The 12,262-nt window shown below is 36.6% G+C and overlaps 1 protein-coding gene across 1 annotated transcript in view; it reads right to left on the reverse strand.

Moving 5' to 3' along the window:
• kcnb2b (potassium voltage-gated channel subfamily B member 2b) overlaps positions 1–9,557 on the reverse strand; it is a 104,707-nt gene extending 95,150 nt beyond the window's left edge. The window contains exons 1-2 of the mRNA XM_082184870.1: positions 9,240–9,557; positions 7,377–8,075 (exon numbers count right to left, since the gene is read on the reverse strand). Coding sequence (XP_082040996.1) covers positions 7,377–7,958 — 582 coding nt within the window. The 5' untranslated portion in view covers positions 7,959–8,075; positions 9,240–9,557. The remainder of the gene's footprint in view (positions 1–7,376; positions 8,076–9,239) is intronic.
• Between the last annotated feature and the right edge of the window lie 2,705 nt (positions 9,558–12,262).

Genomic DNA, 12,262 nt, shown 5'->3' on the forward strand with positions numbered 1-12,262 from the left:
TGGTGAAGTACATGAACGTGTAGTTCTAGCCCATTTTTTCAGTTTTAGATAGACATTAATACGTACAATACCAATATGGACAGCTTCTAAAACAACTTTTTAGATGTACAAATCTTTACTCTGTCTATGCTCATAGATTAAAGAGCCATGATACATTGGGTGATTTTTGTAAGGAATATATGAGTTCTTATTTGGTTTTGTCACATGTTCTGTTTCCTTGGTTTGTATTTGTTTCCATGGTTTCTCATTGATTTGATTATCATGTGCACCTGTTATTAATTTCGTTGATTGGTTTGTTTGTGAATTTACGCTCTGTTTCTTTCAGTTAGTTGTCTGTTCTCTTCATGTTCTGTTCAAGTCAAGAGTATTTTGTTGAGTTCTTTGTTAAAAGCATCACTACTGCTGCGACTAGATCCAGGTTTTCTCATTGTTATTGCAGCCGTCTGTGACAGTAGAGAAGGACATGAAAAGGTATTGGCCGATATTGTATGGTATATTTAATTTACAAGCTCATTTCCTCTATTTTTACATTTTGATTATTCTTGCCATCATCTAATGCAGTGTTCTTCAACCCTGCTCCTGAAGGACCCCCAACACTGCACGTTTTCTTTGTCTCCCTAATCAAACACACCTGATTCAATTCATCAGCTCATTATCACATGTGATAATGAGCTGATGAGTTGAATCAGGTGTGTTCTAATGCACACATAAAGTTAAACATTAATAATAACAATGTTAAATGTAATCTTTAGCATTTCTCAAAAATAAATATCCATTTTCATACTGTATATAATAATATTGTGATGCCTAAATTCACTTATAGCATTCAAAAACATTGATTTTAGATTTCAGTTTTGTAATTTTTTTTATTTATTTAGTCAAAAATATAATATAGAATTATAGAATTTTAATAACATAATAATATCAGTCATAAACATAATTATCAGTTTAAGGGTTTGGGCCAGAATTGTAATTTCTCCCTATCATACAAGATTTTATGGAATTCATTTATTTAATCTAAATGTAACTGTAATACATGAAATTAATTACTTTAATACTATACAGTTGATGCATTAAAATTAATTTAACTCTTTAGAAGTTTAGAATGTTTTAGCATAAGGTATATATCATTTTCTATCTTTTATTTATTTAATTTTTTTACTACGAATAGTAATGAAATCTCATAGGAAAATGGCACTGAAAATAAGATTTGCAGGAAATGCCTCAAAAGACAATTATATGTCAAATTAAATTATTCATTGAAACATTCACTAAGATCACCAGAAGCAATGCATCTGCTAACGTGGCCGACCATTACTTAGAATGTTGTATTTACAGTTACTTTGTTTATTTACAACTCTGATTATAATAAAATGGAGGACATATGCTCGTACCCAATGTTACCCAACATGGTTTAGTTCCTGGAGGAATTTTTTTTGCAGATGTGGACAAACATATGGTTTAATGTATGATGCATGACCCTATATAAAGCCACACAAACACTCCACTACAGTACATGAGATTGCATTTCTGTCATCTCCACCTTGATTTATTGATGTAGACTTGCATCATCTAAATTCTATATTTAATCTTTGAATGAGAAATTCATTATGAAGATAATGCATCTTGTTTTGTTTTTATCAGTCCTTCTCAGTTTGTCCTGTGAAGGACTTCCTACATCTCCCGTCCTTTGGTGCAATCCCCCTGGCGAGTGAAAACGTTGTACCCTCACCTAAGGCTACTGTTGCATTCGCCAGCTGCCTATTTATAGGTGTATAGCGTCAAGGTGCAACTCTCCCAAATGATTCTCTCTCCTCTGCAAATGTTACTGCTGTAAGCCAGGACCGCTGTATGTTTGTGTGAATGTGAATCTGTGCATGAGTGTGAACTGACCAACACATTTATTATTCATGGTGAATGTTTGAAGAGAACTGATTCAGAAGAAGACGCATGCTGTGGTTTCACTTAGATTACCAGTTTCTCTCTCTTTCTCTCTCTCTCTAGTCTATCAGTTTCTCAAAATACATGCTGTACTGGACCCATGCAACTCTACCTTTGATCGAACCCCCTAAACAATGTGTCAATCATCTCCTTTCTATTTTTAACCTGTTCACTGCAAAGGAAGTGTGGGTAAATGATTGCTCGGTGTTGTAATGTTTGGATACATTAGTGGAGATTCCTCTGAGGAGATGTAATAAGATCTCTGCATGTGTGCGAGCAGTGTCGCAGTGGTGGGAGAGGGATTCGTGCATGTAATGGTCCTTTACTGACCAGGGAAAGAACGGATCATTTCCTAATAGAGCATTTTTATTTATTTTTTTCCTGCTCTCTCTCTCTCTCTCTCTCTCTCTCTCTCTGTAAATGTTCTGTAGCTTAATTAAAGTCACTATGAAATCAAAATTCACAAATCGTATTTTTTTACAGAATCTTGCATTTTATTATAAATGATTTATCCATGCACATCGTTACTTTTTTAATTCACATGCCCTAATCTTTAATCAAAAAACGCTAACATCCCCTCCCCCTCAAAACGACATCTGTTCTCTTCATGACGAATGTCTCAGCAGAGGGTTTGACTATATCCTCCACAGAATGTAGCAAACTGGCATTCAGATCGGAGGCCATTTAGTTTGCCACGCCCAAATTTCTACGATCCAATCAATAGGCCTTTATCTCATTTCCTGGTTTCGGAACGTTCGAATTCGCCAAGCAGTGTACTCGCACTTCCGGTGGTTACTTAGTTACCTTTAGATGAAAAGTAGGTCAGTAAACTTAAATAAAATTGCGATATAGTCCAGTGTCTGTCAATATTAAAGCGCATAAAGACTATTTAAATAGGAATCATGCATGTTCTGCGTGTCTCTGTGAATGAATGGCACAGATGCGCTGTTTCATTTACCACACACACACTGAGGCACGCATGACGCTCGCGATGTTTTCAGCCTATATTATGAGGACATTAATGCACTTCATCAACACAGCCGCTCTGAGAGTCACTTTAGCAGCATTTTAGCTTAATTTGTGAAAAACTATCGTCATATCATAAAACACAGAGAGACTCAAAGGTCTACATGGCAACCCGTCAAAATTAAAGTTTGGTTTAACCTTTGAAGAAAGTTTTGCTTAAATCATTACATTTTAAATAATTGATTATAACAATTTAACTAAACCATTCAAATGATTTCAAGAAAACGAAAAAAAAAAAACATTTTTGGGAGATGCGAGAGAGTCCAGTGATAATTAACAGGCAGCCATGGTGAACGTAATAACCAGAAGACGCAGTACACTGCTTCAGCAATTTTTCGCGGCTACTTCCGGTGTTCTATTGTGATGCAATAAAGGCCTATTCCTGAGGATGATTTTTATTTCTCATTCCAGAAGCCATTTCACTTGATATACGTCATATTAGGGATACTTTATAAATACTTTATATTTCAACAAATACTTTGTTGAACTGTCAATCAATTCTCTCTAGAAAGAAAAATAAGTAATTTGGTCTGACAAAACAAGCCCAAAATAAGAGAGTTACCTCTCTAAGAGAGTAAAAAATCTGTTTTGCTGAGTCTTGGGTGGGGCTATCTGTCCAACCGACTCCAGACAAGGGGCGTGACCAACATTAGTTCAACTAGTTTGGAGGTGGGACTGTCTGTTTGTCTAACCATTGGTAGGCAGGGAAATGTTCTGGAAACTTTTGTTTCTGGAAACCACTTTTTCAGCGGCCAATATTTTTCCATTCATTTTTCACACAGGAATTTAAAAAAGTCTTCATTAAAGAGTTATAACATAAACCATGAATCAAAGCAACCAGCTACGAGGTTAATCACATTACACATTTTGAAAATCAGACAAAAAGACAAAGGAGGAACATGACGTGTGCATCAGTGAAGGGAAGAACTACAATCCCCAACTGAATTAAAAATGAAGGAACAAATATAAAACTATTGATCTAAAGACGTTGTTTATGTATATAAAAACAGTAGTGCACAATAAGCCCTTGTGAAAAAAAAAATACATATATACCAAAATGTAGGCTATTTAAAATACATTTATTTCATACAAATCCATTAACATGACATATCACTTGAGACTTTTATAGTAAATATTAGAATTAAACTTTATTTGGAGAATTTTTTTTTTTTTTTGCACAATGCACATTTCTTTATATTAAGCCTAAAATGTGTTTTAAAATCACTATTAGGAAGGATAGTGTGATCTCTGTATAATATCAATCTTTAAATGCAAGATATTTAAAGTGAATCTAAAGTATTCTTGCAATAGTTCCACTTTAGAAAATATACTTAAGTATATCTTTAATTATACCTCAGCAATATTTCCGGAAACCAAAAATAGATTCACTATAAAATTAGTAGTTCCAATTTAGCAGACTTTAAGTATATCTGTTTAGTATAGCAAACGTACAAATGCAAGTTATTTATATTAAGTACATAAATATGTAAATGTATTTGTAGTATACTTAGCATAAAATGAATGTATTTCAAATACAATTTGGTAAATTAATTTTTCACTATGGTGCATATCTATACACATAGTTTGACTCTTGAGACTGCTCTATTATGTAATTTGCAATGCTTTTGGCATGTTTGTTGTAATTCTCTGATTGCAACAGATTTCTTTGCAGAAAATATATATATTTATATTTTTTTAAATAATGTGGGAGCTGATGGCTTCTTCTACAAAAGCATATACTATCGATTAACAACCTCGTAGCTCACAGCAGGTCTGTCTTTAAAAATGTTCAAGTAACTGAAATACAAATTAAAACTATGCATAAAAAATAATAACAAAGCATAACTGGGAAAAAAATTAAATAAAGTTCATTTTCATGAATGGAAAAATAACTAAAATAAATATGTTCACAAAATAATTTTAATGTTTAGTTTTTGATGCATGGTATATTATAAAACTAAAATATAAAACTAAACTACATTGAAAAGAGAAAGTGACAAAAAAAGAAAAACTAATTAATTACAATTTGTCCATGTTTTGACACACTCCAGCTTTAAATTGGTTTCTCTTCATCATGCACAAATATGAGGGATTTCCTGTGAATATAAAGAGGCTTCCCTCATTCAAACTGCATGAAGCTCTAAGGCAAAGATCTATGAGCAAGCTGTTGTTCGTACATTTGAGAACACACATGCGCACTCTATTCACGTCAAGCATGTAATTTCCTCTCTTTGTGCCTTTGTATGCTGTTTAGAAAGCCTTAACAGAGCACTGACAAACACAAATGACTCTCCCTCACTTGCCTGTGAGGTAAAATCAAGGCAGTACCACAGTTTTCCCAGACCACAGTGAGTGTCTGAGCTCTTATAATCCACACCCAGTGCAGGAAACAGCCAATGCCTCTTCTATATTACCACAATCTTCCTGCTCTTTCCATCATGAGCCTGTATCATAAATTAAGTGGGTGGAGGCAGGCTGAAATTGAATCAGCCATTATTCCCATATAGGTGGAGGAAATGTCCAACAAAACGGATGACACTGCATTTGTGGTAAAAACAACACGCACTGCAGGACGTCCGAAGCGGTTATGTTAACAACTGTGTTTTTTCATCATGTCTCACATGGCGGTGTACTTTTATCATACTTTAAGGGGATGTTTTTATGATACGCTATCTCAGACGTGAAATATGATCCTTCTCTGCGCTGAGCTCTTTGCTGGATACTCCTCGTAAATGATCAGTGATTGAATTTCATCAGCGTTCCCCCCAGCCAATGGATGACTTAGAGCACACTGTACGCCCATAGATACAGGCACACATTAGAAGCTACACAGGACATAAAACCATTCGTTCTCTCTGCATTGTGAGCAAGTACAATGAAAGATCAAATGGATGTAATCGGATAGATGTAGCATTGTGCGAGATTAACCATTTGGAAATGGAAATGGCCTTTATGATATATTCGAACAATAACATGGCATTCAAAACAATTCAACAAGCACTAAATATCATCCAAAATTATGCAGGATATATTTATAAGTTTTAATGCGAGATATATGGTCATTCTGACACAACAAGCAGAGCTGCTCTTGCACACATTGCATTCAACAGCTAACTGCCAACCGGTGCCAACTGACAAAAACCTTTGCAGCATAAAAAAAAAGCACATTTTTGCATCCACTCTAATCATGCTTTACTTGTTACACTTTGTATTCTGGCCAAAAAAATATGTTCTATCCTTCCTATTGAAGCTAGCATTACACTCAGTTTGCCAAATATGTTTGCATAGCATTTTTTTCCAGTAGGCATTAATATAATCAATTAAAAAGTCTGTTACCAGGGGAGCAGTGTAATATCCAGACACAAATGCTCTGTTCCGAAACTTAATGAAACACTGTTGGTGCACAACTATTTGTGTGAATTATGTTTAATGCTTATTAAGGTGCAGTCCATTGTCCATTGTAAATAGTGTAGTGATGCATGAAGCACAGTTCACACAGAAGTCGCTGTCAAACCAAACAGCTTTTTGTTGGTCAGTGTAGTGAATTCACATGACCAACTTGAACCCATTGCAAAATCTGCATGAAAAACCTTTCGCCCTCACTCGAAATTCCAAATCGTGTTGATTCCTATTGCATGACTGGATTTTGTCTGCGGAAAATCATTGAACAGCGGTAAATGTGACTGCACCTTCAATGTGCTTTAGCTTAGCAACATGCTAACGTCAAAAATCTAACTTCAAAATAAGCTGTGTTTTGTTTCGAAATGAGGCTGCCTCATTTCAATAAAATAACCATTACATTACAAAGTCATCAAGAAATTACAATTATGTACTTCACAAGGAATAACGCTCAACTTTATAATGGTTAGTTTTCTGACACATTTGACATATGCAAATGACAAATGCGTCCTCCGAAGGACGCAGCCTTCGAAATGAGACACCGCTACTGTCTCCCGTACAGAGCTGCTCATGAAGAGTGTTCCAAATCCCTCACTTATCGGAAATCGGAAGTAGCCACTAAGTTTTGGAACAGAACAAAACAGAAGGCAGCATTTATGCCTATTAAAGTATTGTGCTATTAGCTTAGCAACATGCTAACATCAAATTCTTTAGTTGAATTTCCTGTGCACAGCCAATGTAGATTGTTCCAAAGTAGTTATTTATGAAGATTCATTGATTAGAATACTGTCTTACATGTGAGGAACCTGTACCTCACTCGGTTCTGGAACAGAGCTACTCTGAATCAACCAAATGTACTGACAAAACAGAGCACACACTGAAGTTGACCTGCACTTCATCATTAATAGGGAAAGACGGGCTTGTGTTTTTGCCTTAAAATGGTTATTTGGGAGCTGTCAAACGCCACAGGAGGCCCAAACTGTACCGCAAGGTGTACCGCAACACCTTACCTTAGCAGCAACTGAGGAACCCGGCTTCTCCAAAAGGTCCCAAAGTTTCTTCCTCTTGTCTGAGCAGCAGGTGTTATCAAATTCCCCCTCTCCCTCCCTTTCTCTCAGAGTCTCTGCCTCTCTCCTCAGCTCCTCGTTCATCTGCTCTTTCTTCTGATGGTAGCGAGCCTGGCAGCACGACTCCAGGTAGATCTCATCGATGCCCCAGTAATCGAGCTCTTGCCCGAAAGACAGAGCGCACATTTCCTCCATCATGTGCAGCTTTCCAGTTCTGTAAAAGTTCAAGATGGACGTGAACGCGCCAGGGTGTCTGTCGAAGAAGAATTCGTTCTCATTCAGGCAGTAGTCGTCGCAGACCTCCATTAGTGACTCGTGGGTGTTACAGTCTCTGAGCTTGCCTAATCTGGTTCTGGGAAGCCGGTCCAAGGTCCGCCATAAGACCTCGTGGTTGAGGCCCCCGACGTTGATACGGACCCTCCTGGAGCGGGCCTTGGTCCGGATGATCTCGATAGGTTCAGGTGGAAGCGAAGTCGCGGATCTGCCTCCAGGTTTCGGAACCCCCAGCCCAGTCTTCTCAGCCATTGTGCGTGTGGAGACAGGCGACTCTCGCCAGGAAGAGGTGTAGGGACGAAAATCAACCAGAAGACAACTGGATAAAGACAATTATGTTGGGTCCTCCTTAGACGAGTCCCTCCATGGCTGCGAAGACAGACACAAGAGAAAGGATGCTGGAATATCTGAAGTAAATGTTCTGATCATGCACAGACACCTGTTGTTTCCACCTTGCACGTTGTGTGAAATTAAATGTTTCCATGCAGTGCACAATATTCCAGCTCATAATTGTTTAGGAACAGCCCTTCCTCTGAGATCCATTAGGAATATGTTAGATTGTACTGTATATGTTTTGCAAAGTACATTTGGAAGCATTGGATCCCATTTACATATCACCAGCCAAGCGTGCCCTGTATGTAAAGAAGAAACGTAAGCTCTGGTGTATTTCACCAAAGCCTAAGCTGAGAGAATCGTGGCACATCTTGTTTAAACTAAGGAGAATTAGTAATTAACACAAGCATTATCATGTTGCCACATTCAATATTTATCATTGGCCTTCTATCATTTCAAGGAGTCTAATGTAAGCTGATATGTGAGCGGAACATGCAGTTCTGTTTTTCTTTCTTAAACAAATATTAAAACATAAAATAAAAGCAAAAACCATTGTTTTATTGTACACTTCTAATATTCAGCTGCTCCTGGACCTCTTTATTTTACTTTTTGCACAAACTGAAATAATTTAATTGCATTCACTGATATTAACAGAAAAAAGCAAAGAAAAAAAGCGCAATATTTGGTGTTATTTCTGATATCTGTATGACATTCATTAATGTAATGTTAGTCAAGTTTATTCTGTCAAATTAAAAAGGATTTTTGACTAATGAAACTAAATAATTTAGAAATATTTTAGTTTACAAGGTTACAAATCATACATACACACAAGACAAAAACTGCAAACTCAGACTCTTTCACTCCAGTAATCTTTCCATTTCAGATTTTATTTTAGAAGTTAATATACCAAGGCAATAAAGTAATATAGGCATATCAGCAACAAATCTACGTTTACAACTTGTGTGTCCATCTGTTCCACTGTTTGTCACATTAAGAGAGACATCAGTGTCTAATAAAACCGTTCTATGCTTTGCCATGCGATGCCTTTAACTTTGCAGCCTTGCTATTTAGAAAGAATGAACCTGTTCTGAAAAGCAAATCTCCTTTCACTTCATCTCAGCTCTTCCACTCAAACAAGTAACGTCCAGGCATCACGACTTGCCATAACAATGTTTCTGCCAATGCAACTATATTTCTTACCTTCCTGAAGTGAACCACCGTTTGCATATACAAACCGCTGTGTGCGCAAACGAGAGAAAAGACGCCTGCGGGTTTCCTTTAAGATTCCCAGCTCTCAACGGAGGCTTCAGTTAGGACCGGACATGTGTTCCACATTTTGTTCAGATCTCACAGTACACCGGGACATTTCTGTCACTGAAAGAGCTCCCCTTGTCTCGCTAAGAGCGCTACCTCCATCGATGGCATGATACGGTAAGTCGGGATGTCTGCAGATGTCGGACGCGTAAAAGCTGAGGGCGCGCGCACTGTGTGTGAAGCTGCAGAGTGACACTGAGCGCGCGTGTGTGTCTGTGTGTGTGAACGGAATGGATCGTCTGAAGCACGAACTGCATCACAGCCTAGAGGTGAAACCTAATTGGATTGGTCTGTACATCAGCAAGGGCAGCAGCAGATCAACTTCAGCAGGAACTCTCTCTCCATCAAGTTTATGTTCCGTACATTTATGAGTAGCTATAGACAATAAATATAGCCTATATTAACCACCATATATATTATATATATATATATATATATATATATATATATATATATATATATATACACACACACACACACACACACACACACACAGTATATAATATTTTGTAACATAGAATATCTTTCTCTGTACATAAGGCAATCCATACTTTTATTTCAAAAATATTTTACAGTAAATCTACATGTTTTAAATATCTCATTTTTTGTGCTGTATGACGTGACTTACAGTTAACCATTCAACCATTTGAATTGTTGTGCTGTATTTTACTGTATTCTTTTCCCATTAAATTTCACAATATTTGTTATAATAAAACATAAAACCCTTGCGGCCTCCGCATAATAAAGAATGCTAGTAAGTAGTCTTAAGTTTACAGTATGTAGGCAAACATAAATTGCTGTACCCAGGACAGATTAAGACAGATCATAATGAATAAATCTATACTAATAATAACCAAGTAAAGGTGTGACTTGAAACCTCAGTGTCGTAAAAAAGGCTTGAGTGGACACCAACAGTGTCAGCTGTACTGGAGCCAGTGTCAACAAAATCCTGTATATATTGACTTTTTTTTATGACTGGCAGCAGTCAATACATGATACAGTATATGTGACTTGGCACTAAGCTGTATGCGTACTGCATTACTAGCAAATATTTTACAGGGTATAAGAAACCGTAAAATTCCTTAGCACTTTTCCATGCTGTGACAGCAGCGGGTCCTTGTTTTTATTACATTGGCCTGGGGAGCCATGTGTACGGTATGAAGTGTGATTTAAAATGTATAACACTACGTGAGGATATGTAGTCACAGCAATTATTAGTTATGAAGCAGCTGTATTGAGTTGGTGTTGAATGACTTGCATGCCTGGGTCTGTGCTGTTAAAGTTCCCTCCATAACAGTAATTAAGCCTCTAAAACTGTGTCTGCTTTGTCTTTCAAACAGGACCAAGTGAAAAAGATGAAAAGAAACAATAGTTTGGAGACCGTCCATCTATACGCACGAGATGTCACTGGACTACAGGAGACACAGTGGTTGAGGAACAAATGGTGCGTGCTATAAATATATTCTATACTTATCAAAGGGGCTGTAGTTTCAATACATTATACTGTGGCTCAGTGGCATTGATCCATGAATGATACTTGAAAAGGAATAAAGGGTGACATTTACATCTATGTTAATTTTCAGATGACTAGTACGACTAATAACAATGAACAAATCTGATTCACACACTGTGTTGTGTTTCAGTATTTTAGAGAAATGCCGTTCACCCAAATGTTTTCTGTCACTTGAAATTTTCCTCTGACCACGGCATTTTTGTGAAACCAAACAGCACGGTGCGTGTGATTGATGTTCTAGCCTCAAATGATGGGTGATCAATACATCTCCATTGATTTTTCTGACTCCTGTGCATAGTCTGCTATGAGCCACAATGTGAGGGTGAAGGACAATTGGAAAAAAGAGATGAAATAGTGACAAAGGACTAGACACAATTTACTAAGGATTCGTAATCAACTGCCACTGCTGTTCAATAGAAATATGCTAGTTGTCCGCCTATATCAGTGAACCCTAACAAGTAAACATCTTGCTGCTATATGCCTGTCCAGCTAGGACCAGTTCACACAGGTTCCTGTTTATAGTTTGCATTTCTCACCAATCCAAAAATTCCTATTGACTTCCTTATTAAACATGATTATATATACACACATTACTGTATATACAAGTATATAAATGGCATTATAATTATTTAATGATTTTACATTTTTCATGATAAACTTCATGGGTTTCTGTTTGCATTTCTCATCAATAATAATATTAATAATAATAATAATTATTAATATTATTATTTTGGCTTTAAGCAAGGTATTAATTTCAAAATGTATCATACAATTTAACACACACACACACACACACACACACACACACACACACACACACACACACACACACACACACACACACACACACACACACACACACACACACACACGTATAATTTGGAATTGTTTAATACATTGCTTAAAGTCAAAATGATTTTTTTTTTTTATAATATTTTTTTATAACAGTTATTTCTGGTCCTCAAATCTGTTTGGCTGAGAGGTCTTTCAGAGGTCAAGCAAACCCACATACCTTTTCGTGAGTTTTGTTTAGGCGAGAATGTAATTGTTTAGACCTCAAATATGTGATTTATATATAAACATATCACCGATTTGACAATTTGTTTAGACATTTTCGGAGATGTGAGCTCCGGGCCGTCAGCGGCCGTTCAGAGCTCATGTACCCGCCGAGAACAGCTTTTTTCCGGCCAGTCCTTCGGGAATTTGTCGCTGGCTTTTATGATGATAGTTAAACAAGAGATATAATTTGTTTAAGGTATATCAAAAATGGACAGTCTTTAGTTTTTATTAATTTATTACTTTTTCCAAAGCAAATCGATTTGGCTAAGAACAAAGTTTCATAACTTTACATTTTTATTTAAATCAAATCCTGTTCTAATTATACCATGGTCTTTCT

The sequence above is a fragment of the Leuciscus leuciscus genome, assembly GCF_965113295.1.
Source record: "Leuciscus leuciscus genome assembly, chromosome: 11".
NCBI lineage: Eukaryota > Metazoa > Chordata > Actinopteri > Cypriniformes > Leuciscidae > Leuciscus > Leuciscus leuciscus.